The 19556-nt window shown below is 41.6% G+C and overlaps 1 protein-coding gene across 1 annotated transcript in view; it reads right to left on the bottom strand.

The window, feature by feature from the left end:
- The window catches only part of LOC126191056 (high affinity cAMP-specific and IBMX-insensitive 3',5'-cyclic phosphodiesterase 8A), a 1161190-nt gene that overhangs the window by 90774 nt on the left and 1050860 nt on the right, over nt 1-19556 (bottom strand). The window contains exon 13 of the mRNA XM_049931769.1: nt 11236-11514. Coding sequence (XP_049787726.1) covers nt 11236-11514 — 279 coding nt within the window. The remainder of the gene's footprint in view (nt 1-11235; nt 11515-19556) is intronic.

Below are 19556 nucleotides of genomic sequence, written 5' to 3'. Positions count from 1 at the left end.
ACGTCACTTTGGTTTGATTGCAGGCCGCAGATGATTTTTTAGGAGATCTGTCTATGATGCACTTGTGACAGTGGTCCCTATAGGCATGTAATGCTCCAAAATTACGGCTTTTTCGTCCAAAAGAGAGTCAGCATAGCCTTCGCTGCTGATGGTTCTGTTCGAAACTTCTTTGGTTTTAGTGATGAGGAATGGCGCCATTCCTTGCTCGCTCTCTTCGTTTCCGGTTGGTGGATGTGAACCCAGGTTTTGTCCTCAGCAACGATTCTTGCAAGGAAGCCATCACCTTCTCGTTCAAAGCGCCGAAGAAGTTCTTTACAAGCATCAGCACGTCGTTGTCTCATTTCAGGAGTCAGCTGCCGTGGCACCCATCTTGCAGACACTTTGTAACTGGAGCACATCATGCACAATGTGTTGTGCTGACCCATGACTAATCTGTAAACATGCTGCAATGTCATTCAGTGTCACTCGGCGGTTTTCCTTCACTATGGCTTCAACTGCTGCAATGTTCTGTGGAGTCGCAACTCGTTGTGCCTGACCTGGATGAGGAGCATCTTCCACTGAAGTCACACCAGTTGCGAACTTCTTACTCCATTCGTAGACCTGCTGCTGTGACAAACATGCATCACCGTACTGAACCTTCATTCGCCGATGAATTTCAATAGGTTTCACACCTTCACTACGCAAAAACCGAATAACAAAACGCTGTTCTTCCCTGGTGCAAGTCGCAAGTGGGGCGGCCATCTTTATACTGATACTGCGATGATATGTGTGCATCTGCACTATGCTGCCACCTACAGTCCATTCTGCACGCTGTTTGTAGCATGCTTACCAACTTGTAGGATAACGGCGTGAAATTTAAGGTTTTCCTTTGACTCACCCTCGTAGATGCCGAAGGGAATTACTTTGAAGGTGACAATATTGTTCTTTGACAAAAAAGAAAAACTTTTGTCGATAAGAAATCAGTCCCACTACTTTTCTCACACACCTTGTATACATCGTGCCTCGTGTGGGCTTGGATGACCGCCGAGTTAAGTATCCTGTAATAAAGTGTTTTACTGAAACTGATCTAATCTTCATTATATGAGGCATCTAACCCAGCTCCTCCAGACGCTGATTCCACTGAACTGTTGTCTAGACCTGCTAGAACACATTTAAGTATATTCACCTTTCAGCAGACGTTCTGTAACAGATGTAACACTTCGTCGTTTTCCCTCTTTTACTGGACTTTCTAATTGGCAATTTAAAACGGAGTCCGTAGGATCCGACCACTTCACAGCAGAGTTCCACATTAATAAAAACGTTGATACTACACGAATATCTTACGTTAATAGCAAGTGGAAAATCGTGGACCCAAACAGGGACAGATATAAGGGCGCAGTTCGACGCACATTCGAAAACATGCGACGTGGCTTATGGGAAGAAGACGTGTAGCAAGCTTTAATCACTGCTGTGGAATTCGCAGCGGAGATTAGCATTTCTAAGGAAAAGAAGTTCAATATTATGCAGCAACGTTCCCCTTCTTGGTGGATTCCCAAATACTCTCGATAAGTTGCAAAATGCAGACTTGGTTTGAAAAATCTTTCACCAAAATTCTGCTTTGGATATTTTCTTGGAAGTGCGAAAAGTAAATGTGCGCGTTAAAAAATTATTGAAAAAAAAGAATAATTTGATTAAATTTTGCTCTTCATTCAATAAAGCAACCAGTATGATCAGTATCTGGTACGAAATAAAGGCTTTTAGAAACAGCCAACTCTTTCACCTCTTCCCATTTCATCTCGTTAGAGAATTTTATCGGCATGCTTGCTGCTCCCATGGTGCCTTTCCTAAATCATCCGTCATCAAATGACGATGACCGACATTATATCCTACTTCGTCCTTTATCTGAAGAAAAACTCTACGGATCTTTTAAATCATCGAATGACAGCTATTCTGGTATTGATTTTATTCGTTACCTACGATTTTAACATACCCATTGAAGCCAAAGTTTTGTTCCTGTACATTTTTAATCGGTACTGGAGGCAACAGGACCTCATGGTAACATGAATGACGCAAGTAATTATTCCAATTCTGAAAAGAGGGGAAGATCCAATTATGGCCTCTATCTTCCGCCCCATTGCATTATCGTCATGTGTTGCAAAAACTTTGGAGTGAGTAGTAAAACGGAGATTGGACTGGTGGCTTGAAAACTGTAATTTGACGCCTCGGTGTCAGTACGGATTCAGGAAAGACAAAGGGACCATCTATAATCTGTTATCGCTTGCTGTGGGTATCACGTCTCCCTTTCAAACGAAAAAAAAGCTGTCGCCCCCTTTTTTGACGTTAAGGAAGCTTATGATAACATACACATACCGATTTTCGGCTTTCCGCCAAGGATGGTATTTGCTTTCATTAGTCTGGACGCTCAAAGAACAATCTGTGCCAGATTCAAAGGGAGCTTGCTCGGGCCTTTTCTCGTCTCCCAGGACTTGACACAGAGTGCAATTTTAATCTCTCTCTTGTACACTCTGTATACTCATGATTTAGAACGCACTTTTCCCATTAATATTGCAGTATGCGGATGACGTATGTGTTTATTCCAATGTCGAGTCGTACCTTCAGGCCAAAATGGCATTACTCATTTCCACAGCATGCATCGGTGCGTGGCTGTCTACAAACGGGCTGAAGGTTTCGGCTGAGAAATCGGCGACCGTCCTTTTTTACAAATCGATGATTAGGACAACACAACACCCAGTCCCTGAGCGGAGAAAATCTCCGACCCAGCCGGGAATCGAACCCGGGCCCAGAGGATTGACATTCTGTCGCGCTGACCACTTTTTTTTTTAAATCTCATTTTGTTCGTTTTCGTTCGTTGTATCTGCTCTGGGCGGACGTCGAAAGACACCCGTTTCAGTTCGTTGATGATCCATTAACTGAGTTTTTTTTATTACAGAGGGCAGCTATCCCTCTGACCGAACACGCTGAGCTACCGTGCCGGCGCCACTCAGCTACCGGGGGCGGACTTGTAAATAAGTGAAATTGTGGGTGTTGAGATTAAAATCTGTAATCACAGAACAAAGGCAAATAATCGAAAATGATAATAGAAAATGACTGATATTTCCCCTTTTTGATTTAAACAACGCTCATTTTATTCATGAATATCATGCAACTGAGAAGAAATAGTATATTTTTCGGCAAAATATTCTTTTTAATCATTTCAACATGTTCATACTTGTACACTTGTACCTGCATATACATCCATAACTAAACAGTACGTATCAAAATAGACATTATAAAAGTCAGTATCCTTTTTAGTGCCTTGGCTTGTATCGTGGGAAAGGTGAAATGTCAAATAACAGCATCTTCAGCCGTCTAAATTTCCAGTTTTATTTTATTTGTGCTTCCAGTTTCAGCCTTACACGTTCCCTGACCGACGTAGAAAAAGAATCTCACCTCTTGTACAATCGAAATAGGGGGCGGCATACAGTCTGTGGTATCCCATAGGCTTTTTAACACAGCAATCCCTTCGAACATCACTTGCAATCTCAGAATTCAATATTCTGGCGGTTATATCGGCTATTAATGCAACAGATTTTCATGTTTGCAATGGCTTATCTCGCTCTTACATTAATCTGTGATTTTGCAATGTTAATCACTTACATGTGTTACGTACATAAATGTATTCCTGAAGTTTGATTAATTTACATTAATTATTTTGTTGTATTGCGATTTTTTTCCGTCAGTATATTATGTACAGAGAATACAAACAATGAACATTATATGACCATTTACCCACAATATGCACCTGTTTTCGTTTTAGGAACGATGTTTTCTTTCCAGGTGATATGCTCCAATCCCTAGCCCTCATTTTGTTCTATCGCAATTCTTCTCCGTAATTAAAGGCGTCGTTTCTTCCTTCTAAATTCAAGTAAATCGCGTTCGTAAATCTCACGGCTGTTTACTGTATCCGGTACAGCGCTGCCAACAGGTCTCAAATTCTTTCGTAAAATATAGGGTACTTGTCTCTGTGACAAGTTCTCTTTCTGCACGAAATCAAATTTCAACACTGGTTTAGATCGGAAAAAAAATCACTCAACAAGTCCATTTTAGAACCAACAATGTGCGAAATCGTGCGAAAACAACTACTACAGCGATAACTCATATGCCCCAAAAATTATGACAAGTCCCATTTTTAATCTCAGCGCCCTAATTTGATTTTTCTTAAAATAACAGTAAGACATGTTTGTCTTAACAGATGCGGAAAAATACCACTCTTCCTTAAAGCAGAGAAGTGTTTGGAACTGTTTGAAAAAGTTTACCGGTGGATGCGAAAGCTTTTGTTATACTGTATTACGGGCACATTCAGAAGTCTTAAACATGCCTGTATTTGAGTTCCCACACGTTTTATCACATTTGACTTACTTCCGCAATCTGCATATTTTGTGGTATTTTTCAGGCTGTGTGACTGACAAAGTTTTGTAATTAATACTACAGCCGACGGGAACTGCTGGCTGGTTCTCTGAACTTGTGGAATTTCCGCAGGTAACTGTGCATTTGCGGTAACGAGATTATATCGAATAACATGATCAGTGTAACAACCTAGGTATCAAATTCTCAATTAAACAAGCGGAGTCGAAGCAACCATAAAGCACGTGATAGAATTTGGTTCTTGCTTTTTACTCGATGGGCGCCGGCCGTCTCTCCTCAGATTGCACATAAATTTTCATCATTATACCCGAAGATAACGGTATTGCACTAATTAAGATGATCCAACTTTCCAATGAAATATGGATAAAGTGTCCCTGTTCTGGTCGATTACCACAGTCCAGCTTCAAATCTTTCGTAATACGTGTTTATTTAGAATATGTCACCCTTATTACGCTACGCTGCATGTTAACATGTGCTCCCAGTGCAATGTTACGGGCAATGAATACCCAAATGAAACCGATTTACAACAGAACAATAGTAGTAACAAATAAAAGCGACACTTACGGTTGGGAATGTGAAATAATTTTAACAGTTTTCAAGCTGATTAACTGATAGTGAGAAGGACTAGAATAAAGTCTGCTATGATGGCGAATTTAAGTTCTTGGATATTTTTCTGACGTTAAATATTTGGTATTTGGGACTAAAATCGTCTTACAACTTTCTGGTTTAATGTAATATTATTAAAAATCTAAGACTGAGGTTAAAATACTGCGTTCCCAAGAAATAAAAAAGAACTGCAGGTAATCAACTTATCGAGAGACAGAAGTAATTGCATCAGTTGATTGTCATATTTTAAAATCTAAGATTCAGGTTAAAATGCTGCGTTTGCAAACAAATAGAGAAGTACTCCAGGTAACCAAATTACCGAAAAACAAAAGTAACTGCATTAATCGACGTTTTTGAAAAGTATTTCATGACTATTTCATGAAGAAATTAAAGACTCTGAATCTACGAAGGAAATCACATACGAAGTAGCTCTAAATACCAATACGCAGTCTGCTCCAAAGCATACTACTGCTTAATGCGAAGCATAAAAATGACTAGATAAACGGTTTGGGCTTGGCAAACACGGCCTGCTACTAGATATCATTATTGATGTACACACAAAAGTTTCACCGATCACTACGTTCGTAAATTATCAAATTCATCAATTACCTTTCTAGAGATCACAGTGATAGAAATCTGTGCAGAACATTTAAGTTTTACGAAGCTGACAAAAAAAAAGTTTGAAAGAAAGCAAGTAACATTAACATTCTGTGATTAACGACGTAAGACTAGACGTTGTCAATAAATAGTGCTAAACAACATTTCTTGAGCTCCACTAAATATATCACGTTACGACAGTTACAATTGGTCACCCCAACTTATCGGGATTCATGTTAGTCGACGGAAATATTTCTTTGCTTATAGTCTGATAAAAACTACAAAGTTCATGAAATACTTACAAAAAACTGCTCATAAACTGAATTTGATTGCTGTAGTGCGTAATCACAGTATTCCGACAGACTAGAGTAAAGCCAAAATGTGTTATCCTACATTTAAAATGGCACTTGGCTATTAACCAATTAAGAGAGTAATTTGATCCACTTTCCTAACACTCATCGTTCCGAGAAGATGTGTTCAGTGAGAGACTGTACTGAAGTTTTACAAAACCATATCTATTCCTACTACAATATGCAGAAGTGAGACATGACTTCAAACAACACAGAAGAACATAAACTTACAGGCTACACAGCAGAGAATAGTTTGTTGTGAGGAACAGGATGCTAAAGAATAAAAATAGGAAAATAAATGTAGAAATAAGAACCGAACTGCAAATACAAAGTATAAGAAATAAAGTTGATAAAACAAGAAAGATCAGTTATTTAGATCCTATTTGTATACTTACATATACATTGGTCGACAAGAAAGTGAAGCACCCAGAAGACATGGTCAGATATTAATGTAACTCTCCACAAACGCACACCATCTGCAGGTATGTAAATGATGGGAGTTTCAATATCTGTGACAGGCAGAACGGTCACAGCGGTGCACTGATGTTGTTCGCGTTTAGTGCTGTTACCAGGCTAGGTAGGTTTGGTTGGTTGGTTGGTTGATTCGGGGGAGGGGACCACACAGTGAGGTCGTCGGTCCCATTAGATTAGGGAAGGATGGGGAAGGAAGTCGGCCGTGCCCTTTCACAGGAACTGTCCTGGAATTTACCTGAAGCGATTTAGGGAAATCACGGAAAACCTAAATCAGGATGCCCGATCGCGGGTTTGAACCATCGTCCAGTGCGCTGACCACTCGGCCACCTCGCTCAGATTTAACAAGGGGCGTGAACAACGGCGGACGTTAGGTGGTCACTGTGAAGGATACCTAGATGCCACGTACTCGCGTGAGGCACTGTTATCACCAGCTGACAAGAGTTTGAAAGGGGCCTTACTGCAGGTCTCCGTTTGATCTGCTGGTCCAGTCATGCCATATCGAGATTTGTGGAGCTCTCGGATGCAACAGTGGTCTGATGCTGGACTGCGTGGCAACGTGGGGGCAGATATCCTAGTAGCCAAGGTTCCAGTCGACCACGTCTGACCAACACGAGGGAGGGCTGTTCTATTGTGCACCAAACACACCGAACCGCTTCACATTTGCATCTACCATCTGAGAACAAAGGATGGACTCCCTACAACATATCACTGGACGGAGAGTAGCAGCAGCCAGGCTAGGGAATTACCGGCAAAGGCTGCCAACACCACAGCACAAACGGCTGCTTTTGGAGTGGTGCTGTATCCGGGAAGCACGGACTGCTGATGAATGATATCGCACTGTATTCAGCGATGCACTACCTCGAACGACCACTGTCGGCTAGCGTCATATCGACAAGGGAAGAGGTCCCATTCTTTCAATGTTTTGGAGAGGAACAGCGCTGTCATTCCCGGCGTTATGGTGTAGGAGGCCATCGGGTATGCCTTCAGGTCATGGTTGGCAGTGACTGAAGGAACCTTGACGGCATAACTGTGTGTCAGGGAGATCCTGCATCCTCATGTGTTAATCCTCATGCGACAGTATCTGGTGCTATTTTTCAACAAAAGGCACGCAAGGCACATATCTCTATGAACTGTCTACATGTTGCTGTACTTTAGTGGGCAGTAAGATTTCCAGATCTGTTCCCGTTGAACGTGTGAGGGACTAGTTCGAACGTCACCTCCGTTTCAGCACCAGTATTCAGGATATCGAGGACCAGTTACAACAGCTGTAGCTAACTCGCATCAGGAGAGGATACAAAGGGTTTATGACGCCTTCGAAACCGAACTAGTGCACGCTTCCAGGCCAGATGAGGCGCAACATTATACTGATAAGTGAACTCATACTGCCAAGTTTTTTGTGAATTTGACTAGATTTTGTAATCACTGAAATAATACCACATACCTTCTCAATCCCCGAAGTTTCATTTCGTTACTCCTCCCCTTCTGGGCTGTTCACTCGGGCAGTCTATATGGTGCATCAGCCAAGGGAGAAGACCAGACGGTGGATCCACTAGGTGGTGTCATGGCCTTACTGATCATGGACATTGCGGCCTGTGGCGTTGGTGATGCTTTCAGCTACAGATATATTAGCCTTGGGTTTTCCGACCGTCGAAGGAAGTCACAACAGTGGGGAAAGCTCTGCTAACCGTTTTGTGGTAAGAAAATCCCTTGAAATTTTATCCAGGCTAAGAACAGCCTACGCACATAGCAAGTAGGCATGTTTTAATATACTTTATTTTTACTTTATTTTTACCATTTTTCCTTCTACAGCTTTACTGCAGCAAATGAATGAATGTTTTGTCTTATTTTATAAATTTTAAACTCTCATTCAATTTTTTTAGTAAGAAAGCCAGACATTTTAAACGATTTAAAGCCTCAGACTCATTATATATTCCTGTAACCCCTTTTAACCTTTTGTCAGTATCAATGTATCTTTTTCTTCTTTTTTAAAGAGGCATGCCAATGGCATCCTTTTTCATTTCATTTGTGGCATTTACTGATTTCTTCTTCAGTTTACGCATCAGAAAATACAGATTTGGATGTTTTATATTTCTTGGGGAATTTAGTTTCCTATCCCAACCTTCGGCAGCATTGGTGGTCCAGTGGATACCGAGATGGAATTAGTTGCCAGAATTGTAGCTGCCTGTGATGTGATTCGAAACACACCAGGGATGGTTGTCAGGGTGCGTCAGAATCTTGTTCGCCGATGTCATGCTTGCATTGAGGTTGATGGCCGTCAGTTTCAGCACATTTTGAAAGATACAGCACAAATGGCATGTTCATTGTGTCAGTTATGGTATTTGCAGCTAAGTGTAACTAATGCAAATAAAAAAGTACACAGTAATGTGATTTCATTCCTATTATCTCCTTAAACTGGCTTCTCCGATCTCAGGTTCCCTACCTCAAATTGTTCAGTGGAGCATCCTCTTATGTCCTGTTAAATTTTTGCACGCTCTTACGGAAACACTCTGTATAGCGGTACATTATGCAGTTCTATAGCAGTGACGTACTTTTCGGTTAGTACTACGGGATCCAAAATATGACCCATAACATAGTACACAGTTTGTCATTATATATTAAATATTCTAGAAAAAAATTGATATATACACCCATATGACAAAACAGCCAGACAGAATACTTAATTAACAAACCGAGTTACGGAATAAGATGCGTATACAAATTTTCAACTGTGTTTTAACCGAATAATTTTGGTTTGGCGTCTATGTCCGACTTGTAAAATTGTCTAATTTGATGTGTTATGTTGGATTATTTTGCAATCTTATTCCTATATTCTAGCTTCACATGCCAGTTTTAAAAATTGTAATTTACATAATCATGTGAATCCATGTCGCAGATGTATATAAATATAATCTTAGAAATAACAAAGGGCCGGTAATGTAGACTCGCTGAGTATCAAGTTTCATGTTACTCTACATGACAGTCATATCAAACATTATCAAGAATTGTCACTGTCTAAAACTCGGCAGAAGTGATATATATGACGACCTGTGTCTTGCGTTATAGGACATATTTCAGATCATGTGGTATTAACTGACAAGCATGCCATTGCTATACAAGAGCCTAATGTAAGTAGGCTGATATTACCGCTGCATATGTACAGTTACTTTTTTTGTAGAAATCGGTGCACATACAATTCATTGTTACTCCGTATCAGATGACACTGATGATGGGTTAGAAACTCGAAAACCGGTTTTAGCAAATAAATCTTTTATAGTGCAGCTCATGGTGTATAAAAGATGTCTTTTAATAAATTTCGCCGTTTGCAATTTTTAAGCGGCCTCGGCACTTACTCAGTTTGGAATTCGCGCACAACCTGTCGTATGCTCATCCCATTTTCTGTGCAACCTTCTACATCTACATCTACATCTACATTTACACTCCGCAAGCCACCCAACGGTGTGTGGCGGAGGGCACTTTACGTGCCACTGTCATTGCCTCCCTTTCCTGTTCCAGTCGCGTATGGTTCACGGGAAGAAAGACTGCCGGAAAGCCTCCGTCCTCGCTCGAATCTCTCTAATTTTACATTCGTGATCTCCTCGGGAGATATAAGTAGGAGGAAGCAATATATTCGATACCTCATCCAGAAACGCACCCTCTCGAAACCTGGCGAGCAAGCTACGCCGCGATGCAGAGCGCCTCTCTTGCAGAGTCTGCCACTTGAGTTTGCTAAACATCTCCGTAACGCTTACCAAATAACCCTGTGACGAATCGCGCCGCTCTTCTTTGGATCTTCTCTACCTCCTCCGTCAACCCGACCTGGTACGGATCCCTCACTGATGAGCAATACTCAAGTATAGGTCGAACGAGTGTTTTGTAAGCCACCTCCTTTGTTGATGGACTACATTTTCTAAGGACTCTCCCAATGAATCTCAGCCTGTCACCTGCCTTACCAATAATTAATTTTATATGATCATTCCACTTCAAATCGTTCCGTACGCATACTCCCAGATATTTTACAGAAGTAACTGCTACCAGTGTTTGTTCTGCTATCATATAACCATACAATAAAGGATCCTTCTTTCTATGTATTCGCAATACATTACATTTGTCTATGTTAAGGGTCAGTTGCCCGTCCCTGCACCAACTGCCTACGCGCTGCATATCTTCCTGCATTTCGCTGCAATTTTCCAATGCTGCAGCTTCTGTGTATACTACAGCATCATTCGCGAAAAGCCGCATGGAACTTCCGACACCTTGAGAAAACACGGCTTCTATTTCACTGTTATAGTTAGTTCCATTACTCAAAGCGTGCCGGCCGCGGTGGTCTAGCGGTTCTGGCGCTGCAGTCCGGAACCGTGGGACTGCTACGGTCGCAGGTTCGAATCCTGCCTCGGGCATGGGTGTGTGTGATGTCCTTAGGTTAGTTAGGTTTAAGTAGTTCTAAGTTCTAGGGGACTTATGACCTAAGATGTTGAGTCCCATAGTGCTCAGAGCCAACTCAAAGCGTATAGAACTCAAGTAGCTTAGGTCTACGAAACTATCCGGAGACGAAGGCTGCAATAGATGGCACTGCCTAACACGGCAACAACATATCCGCTTCTGGTGAACGACTGGCGTAAATCAGCAGAGTGGGAGGCTCTGGTGGGAAAACCTGTTGTGCAAAACTGCTCGTCCGGAGGTCCCACGTACCTGCGGCTCCGGAACGCAACGCTCGGAAGGCCATGCGCTGGCTGATGCAATAGAAACTGAAGTAACAGAGGATGTAACCCCAGAGCCAGTTAGCGGGTGGAGTGAAGCTGTTTACCTGGACTTGCCCGGGTGGTCGACGTCGTGTGCGGCGGCGGCGATGAGGCAGGTGGCTTCGTCGAGCGGCTCCAGAAGCTGGCGCAGCCGCTCGCGATCCAGGAAGTTGGCGCACGCCTGCAGGACGTCGGCCGCGTGCGTCGAGTTGTGGTACGTGTTGGTCGTGTGGTAGTTGATCTCGATGATGGTGAGCCAGTTGTGCAGGGTCGCTTCGTCGCAGCCCAGCGTCTGCGGCACCTCGAAGTGCGTCATCAGATTCATGCCCAAGTATACCAGCGGCCTGCAACACACAGTTCGTCATTACGCTGCCACGCGTCACTGGACATCTGGCCTGCAGAGTGGTAAAAAGTCCTTTAAATAACAATCCCGGAGAACGGGACTCCACGAAAGTTACAGAATAGTGTTGATTTCTCAAGCCAGCAAGACACTCTTAAACATTTTCCAGAACCGACTAAAATCACAAGTAGACAGATAGTTACTAAGATAAGAAGCAAAGTTCAGAGGAGGAACCGCTACTGGGGACTAACTACCAAAAACCAGATGAATTATGGGAAAAATTGGGGTACATCATAAAAGCACACCGGACCAAAGTTAGTGACCCTCAGCAGATTCAAAATGGTTCAAATGGCTCTGAGCACTATGGGACTTAACTGCTGAGGTCATCTGTCGCCTAGAACTTAGAACTACTTAAACCTAACCAACCTAAGGACAGCACACACATCCATGCCCGAGGCAGGAATCGAACCTGCGACCGTAGCGGTCGCGCGGTTCCAGACTGAAGCGCCTAGAACCGCTCGGCCACACCGGCCGGCTCCCTCAGCAGAGATCAGCCCAATAAGTACAACACGGCCTCTGGCCTTGACAATGGTTCTAGTTCTGCGAGGAAGAGAGTCCATAAGTTTCCTCAGGTATGCAATATCCAGCCGAAGTTACACATTGATGATTAGATTATGTAGAGGTACCAAATTACTAAGATATTGATTTGTACATTTCATTTTCTGTTCCAAATAGTCCCAGACCTTTTTTATGGGGCCATGATCAGGAGGTACAGAGGCGTGTCGAGGTGTGATGAGATACCCGAGTGATCGTCATACTGTGAATGTGTGCGTGTAGCTCCGTGAACACGGCTGTTGTGACCTTGGAGGATGGCAATGTCCGGTACGCTATACATCTTGCATCATTTGAAAAGAGGCCAGGACGCGACTTGTCTAGCCGGCCGATGTGACCGAGCGGTTCTAGGCGCTTCAGTCCGGAACGGCGCGATCGCTGCGGTCGCAGGTTCGAATCCTGCTTTGGGCATGGATGTGTATGATGTCCTTAGGTTAGTTAGGTTTAAGTAGTTCTAAGTTCTAAAGAGTGATGACCTCAGATGTCAAGTCCCACAGTGCTCAGAGCCACTTTTGCGACTTGTCGGTCCACATAGTGCACCCCTCCTGTCAGCTATGTCCAGATTCTGTGTTGCTTGAGCGGTTGAAGATCTACAGCTTTAACTGCCGCTGAGAGATCTGACCTTTCGCGTAGTATCCATCTTCAAATGCGTCCGCTGACATCAGCAATCCCAACAATGTGGGATTGTGGATCCATCTTGATTCAAAAACTTTTGTTATTTATTCATTCCCAAACTAGTGTCAGCAACAATATCGACGGCATAAGTAGGTTCTTTAATTCTAAAACATGCAAAAATAGCATATTTATAAACATTGTCAAATATTATTACATTTGTACTGTTTTGTTCCAAATATTGTTTTCAGTGAATAATTTCATAATACCTTACTTACTTTACTAAAAACCACACCTCGAAACTGATGTAGTACACATCCTGAAACAAAGCAACAGTTTATTCGGAAAACTAAAACAAACACACCGACCCACCTACACACACACACACACACACACACACACACACACACACACACACACACACACACATCGCACACGGAGACATAAGTAAGGAGCAGAAGTCGTTAGAACTCTCGCTAAAATTTTCATAACCTCTTGCAATATGCGGTACATTTCGCGCGACACACGCGAACAGCAAGATGGCGTAAAGTTTCGTATTACGAACAAAGTGCGAAAGTTATATTTTTCTGTGTCTAAAAGCAGCCGCAAGCCGTCCAACGAGCGTGAGTAAATGAAAAATTACGTGACAACCTAGTACACACCAACACTGTATCCACAACATTACCGCTGTCCCAGTGTATAATTCTGACATACATAAGTTCGCGTAAGCTCCGTTTACTAACAGCCACTCATGCAATCTCAGATGACATGATATGCTGACAAAGAAAAAAAAACTGGAAACAGAGATAACAGTCGTAAAAACCATGCTGTGACGTAGCAAGCTGTTATGAAACTATTCACAAAAGCAATATTTGGAGCCAAACAGTACATGTTTAATGATGTTTTACAGTGGTTATAAGTATGTTACTTTTACATGATTTAGAATTAAAGAACCCACTGATGATGGCGATATTGTCGCTGAAACTAGTTTGGGAATAAATAACAGAAATGTTTTGCATCAAGGCGGAGTCATAATCCCATGTTGTTTTTATGCAGACATCGACCAATAGAAGAGTTTCAAGATAAAATTATTATCAGCAATTTCTTAGGATCGAAACCGATTTTAATTGACTAGGTGTGAACTGGACTCTGGCCTTCGTCGGTTACTACCAATGTTCTTACTCTGTGTTACACGGCTACGTTACATATCCAGTAAACAATCAATGTCGTACAGTAACGATATATTCCTTTCATGCCGGTTCGTGATCCATTGTCAAAGATATCGGGCAGCGCTCAAGGCCGTGCTACCCTGCTGCCTGGCTGGGGAGCTCTGTGTGATGCCGGACGAGTAGTGTCTGCACCGGTGAGTCTGTTGTTATTGTTGCTATTGTGGTTTGAGGGAAGATCCTGCGGTGGTCGTGCGGTAGCGCTCCGGCAGTTGGATGTGTGGTGTCCCTGCATAATACATGTAGTGCACGTAGCAGTGGCTAACCGTGAATAGCCATAGTAATTGGTTGCCGGATGCGTGACAGAAGTGCTGCACATCGGCGACTAGGATCATACTAGTCGCACACTTCGAACGCTCGCGACGTACGTTTGCTGACGGAGAATTAAAGCAACATTTCAGCGTATGGAGAGCTTCACGTTTGGATACAAACAGTTGTTTCACTGGCATTTAGACATGTATCTCATTTGTGCCCTGAACGTTCTAGGCTTTGGAGCTGCTGAAATTAACCGGGCCTAAGGCTATTGTTAGTTTAAGAATTGGTTGCTTCGGCAATGTAAGTTAAACTGTTTAAATTTTATTATGTGTTTTTTGACACAGTACCCATTAAACGTTCCTACTGTGTGGGATCACTTATTTTAGTGCCGTAAACTTTCTCTATTTCTTTTGAATTTAGTTATGATACCTGAAGCGAGTTACGAAAGTTTACGGCTAGCAGGTAAAGCCAAGTGGCTCTCTGCCAGCGGAATTGAGTTTACACATGTTGCAACCGTTAAAATCCTACCCAAAGCGTATTTTCTATTAAAAATTTGCTTTCATACTCCTGGCCATAACTATTTTAATGTTAAGTTTTATAATTGGTTCTTAAACACATCTAATTTGATCTGCTTTTTATCCCAAGACTGGATAAGTAAAGTCAAACAGGTTGCCTTTAATTATGTTGAATGATTATTTGTCAGTGCACCTTTGGTAATTTTTTAATATATGTGTCTTTCGGTTTTTGCCTATACGCGACATGTGTTAAAGCATTCTGTGGAGGCAGCGGTCAGCGATGCCGGTAGGGGCTGTTTGTTCGGAGGCTATGCCGTTCCTTGCGTGCCAACGTCACTGTCATTTTAATTTTTTTAACTATTCAAATTATTTGTTGGTTATTTACTGTTGAATAAATCTATGTAATTTATGTGCGTGTGCCTGGTTCCCGTGAGATCACCGAAGTTAAGCGCTGTCGGGCGTGGTCGGCACTTGGATGGATGACCATCCAGGACGCCATGCGCTGTTGCCATTTTTCGGGGTGCACTCAGCCTCTTGATGCCAAATGAGGAACTACTCGACCGAATAGTAGCGGCTTCGGTCAAGAATATCATCATAACGGCCGGGAGAGCGGTGTGCTGACCCCACGCTCCTCCTATCTGCATCCTCCACTGAGGATGACACGGCAGTCGGATGGTCCCAGTAGGCCACTCGTGGCGTGAAGACGGAGTGCTAGAGTGTCTGGGTTTGTGTCCACCATCTTACCACGACAGAATTGAGCGTGCTTAAGTTTTTATTCAATAGTACTACCAGGACTGCTCAACTTCAGCTCAAAAATATTTTGCAGTTTGCTTTGGTGGTACGGTATTCATTACCTATTTTTACTTAGGCGTTTAGACAGTGTTTGTTTATTTGCAGAGACAACTAGAGGCATTCCAAAACACAAAGAATACTTGGCAGATGTGAGGCAAGCTGTTTTGTATGCTATGAAGAAGGAAAAGTCGCAGTATAGCGTTGCTAGAGACTATTCTTTTAATTTCCTTTTAAATGCTATATGACTATCTGTCAGACTTTTGATGCTATTAGGTAAGTGACGAAAGACTTTTGTGGCAGCATAATTTACCCCCTTCTGTGCCAAAGTTAGGTTTAACCTTGAATAGTGAAGATCATCCTTTCTCCTAGTGTTGTAGCCATTTACACTGCTATTCCTTTTGAATTCGTTCGGATTGGTAATAACAAATTTCGTAAGTGAATATATATGAAATTTGTTATTAACAATCCGAACGAATTCAAAAGGAATAGCAGTGTACATGGCTACAAAACTAGAAGAAATGATGATCTTCACTACTCAAAGTTAAATCTAACTTTGGCTCAGAAGGGGGTAAATTATGCTGCCACAAAAGTCTTTGGCCACTTACCTAATAGCATCAAAAGTCAGATAGCCATATAGCATTTAAAAGGAAATTAAAAGAATTTCTTAATTGCAACTCCTTCTACTCATTAGATGAATTTTTGGATGTAGTAAGTGGGTAATTTCCCCAAGCCCCCCCCCCCCAAAAAAAATTAAAATATTAAGTGTCATGTAATATTTTGTGTATCTAATATCTTGTATAGACACCTTTTATTAACCTGACACGTTCCACATCATTACGAAGTGTCGTATTCTTGATCTGTGAAACAAGTACTAATCTAATCTAATCTATGGCATGTCACAATAACTAATAATTGTGTAGTGTCAACGGAAAATGGCCAGGGTTAGGTCGTCCTCGTAAAGCAACAAGGAGGCTGGACAGAATGATTTGTATGCGGTTGGTTGCTGATAGAAGAAAATCGGCTCAACAAATGGACTGAAACTACATGTCTCTACTGAAAACGCCGCCTAATGACAGGTGATTAAAATGGTAGACGACCATCACGTAACTCACTCATATATTAAAGAAAAGAAGGAAGGCCAGCATTGAGTTTGCAAAGAAACATCAAACTTGGAATGCTACAGATTTGTCTCACTTGTAATGTGTTATGGAGTGACGGAAGCAAATTTAATGTATTTTCTTTTGATAGTGTGCAATACATAAGTTGGTCAAAAAATCACAGGGACAACAAAAACTACCAAGTATCAACCATTAAGCACGGAGGTGGCAGCGTCGTGGTGTGGGGATATTTTTGTAGACGTAGGGTTCGGTCCAAGTAGAAGGCAAAATGGATCATTTACTGTACAGTGACTTTTTAGAAAAGAATATGGTTCCACATGAGAGAAAGAATATGCCACTTAAGTGGATATTGCAGAAGGACAATGATTCAAAACACACACCTACGGACACTTAAGAAACGTTTTTCCAGATATAAAAGAATCAAACTTTTGGAGAAGCTAAGCCAGAGGCTGTATCTAAATCCAGCTGAACACCTCTGAGATGTATTAGATCCAGGTGTTTGACGTAGAAGCTACTCCAACAAGGATCAGTTTGCTGCTGCCTTGCTGGACGAATAGTGAAAACATTCACTAATTATTACAAAAGCTTGTGGATTCAATGCCATGTGCATGTGTAGCTGTGTTCAAAGCCCATGGGTATGCAACGAAATACTGATTCGTTCTTCAGATTCCGAAATAGTGTTGGATTATTCTTACATACAAATCACTATTGAGCCAGAAGAATCGTCATTTCTGTTTTGATGTAAGATAGCTTCATTTAAACGAAATGTAGTTTTGTACTAAATGGATTATAGTTACACACTTTTCAGTTATTTTCTATTACACACTTATCTTTGTGTATTTGTAATTAATGTTTCCTACAAAATATTTCTGAGCGCTACTTTACACCAACAAATCGCGGCGCTCCACGATTACGGGCACGTTATTAGTCCCTTTCTGCCAAACTTTCATATCATCATGTCTTACTGCGCTGATTCCGTACAACCGACTGGCCCAAACACAAGGACTGCACAGAAAAGAAGAAGTTATGTCTCCACAAGTGGGAGACATGAGTATTACATTGTCGACTGCCAGTACAAGTCAATGAGGCAACAAGACAACGAATCGTCATTGGAGTCATCCCACGATCGAGCCACTACTAAGTTAAAACGTAATTTTTAGTATCAGTTGTCTGTAGTGAATTTTTAGATTGGTGAAAGTAGTTGATCGACGATTCTTGTCATTTGCAGAGTAGACAAGTGGTATGTTATATACTTTTTTAGCATAGGTTTTCCTGTATTAAACATTACCTTGGTAAAAGATTTCTGGAGTAGATAGTTGGTGTATTTAAATAAGGAATGTAATTTGTGTTTTGAAGTACATATTTAAAATAAAAATTAGAAAATGGAGGAAAGTCCAAAGGATATAAGGAGATGTTTGCCAAGCTAACTGCAGGACAAGAACGGTTAAAAGAGAAACAGTTAATACAAGGAATTAAAGAAATTGTGGAAAGTAACTAGGAAAATATAGACAGTAATTTTTAAGACCTACAAGACGGCGAGCGAAGAAAAAATTTCGCAAGATAGAAACGGGTAGAGAAAGCAAGTCAAGAAGAAATCAGAGGCATAGGAATGGTCGTCTGTGCAAAGTTGCAAAAGTGGGCATTTGAGAAAATTAAACATTAGAATGTTATTTTTTTATGAGAAGAGCGAAACCCACAACAATGACCTGAATTTGAGTAGCGGGTGCTTTGTAGCTTCAATTGCAGGCAGCAGAGAAGTATGAGCAATCATAATCATAGTAGGGATGCCCCTAACGAAATTCATAGTTCCCAAGACGCCTAACATAACAGAGAAAGTACTGCAGCTGTAGAGAAAACAAAATTGCTCCGTAGAAGGATACAGCGTTTGGAATGAAGAACGAAGGAAGCCGTTTTACCGGATTTAAGCCAAACAGAAATACACCCTGTTCTACATAAAAAAGTGATCGTACATTGGTAGTGATGGTGATGACTGGTTTCGCAGGTTGATTAAAAAACCGGAGAATAAGCAGCGGATTACACAGTTAGTTTAGATTAGTAGAAATAATAGTGATGATATAGAGAGCGTTACAATACGAGAAATAGAGAAACTGAGTAGTAATGGCTATGCTACTGGATAGGACAAACTAAGAGAAGAGTGAATTTCAGGTATCCATGAAACTTTACGTTGCACGGTATATACAAAATGAGAAAAAAATCGTACGGAAGTAGGAAAAGAAAGTTTAAGGTAAAAAGATAGAAAGCCTCGTGCCCATATAAAGTGAAGAAGTAACTATGGATCGATAGGTGTATCTTACAATGAGCGGACGGGGTAGCGCAGTGATTAGCTCATTGGACTCGCATTCGGGACGACGATGGTTCAAACTCGCGTCCGGATATCATGTCCTAGGGTTTTCGTGATTTCCCTAAATAGTTTAAGGTAAATTCCGGGATGGTTCTTTTGAAAGGGCTCTGCCGCTTTCCTTCTCCATCCTTCTCTAATCCGAGCTTGTCCTCCATCCCTAATGACCTGGATGTCAACGGGACGTTAAACACTAATCATCTCCTCCTCCATCTTACCGTGGGATCGCAGGTTACCTACAGCACCAAGAGGTTAAGGAAATGTGCAGCTTGTGAAGTTATGTTAGAAGGCGTGGAAAAACTTTTTCTATATTCCTATGGTAACGATCGACCCAATTAATTACAGAACATTAATATATCAGAATGCACAAGGAATAAAAGAGAATTCGGGAAGGAACAGAATACAGAAAAACATTTGACCGTATAGGTTACTTAAAATGTGAGAAGTAACGGATTTATGAGAATATCAAAGCACCTGATACAGTTAACGAGAATACTGTTCAAAATACGGCAAAATACGACGACATATAGAAGATTGGGTCTGACCTTGAGTCAGGC

Source organism: Schistocerca cancellata, chromosome 6 (assembly GCF_023864275.1).
Source record: "Schistocerca cancellata isolate TAMUIC-IGC-003103 chromosome 6, iqSchCanc2.1, whole genome shotgun sequence".
Taxonomy (NCBI): Eukaryota; Metazoa; Arthropoda; class Insecta; order Orthoptera; family Acrididae; genus Schistocerca; species Schistocerca cancellata.
The sequence above is the reverse complement of the archived record's forward strand: the minus strand, read 5'-3'. Positions and strand labels throughout refer to the sequence as shown.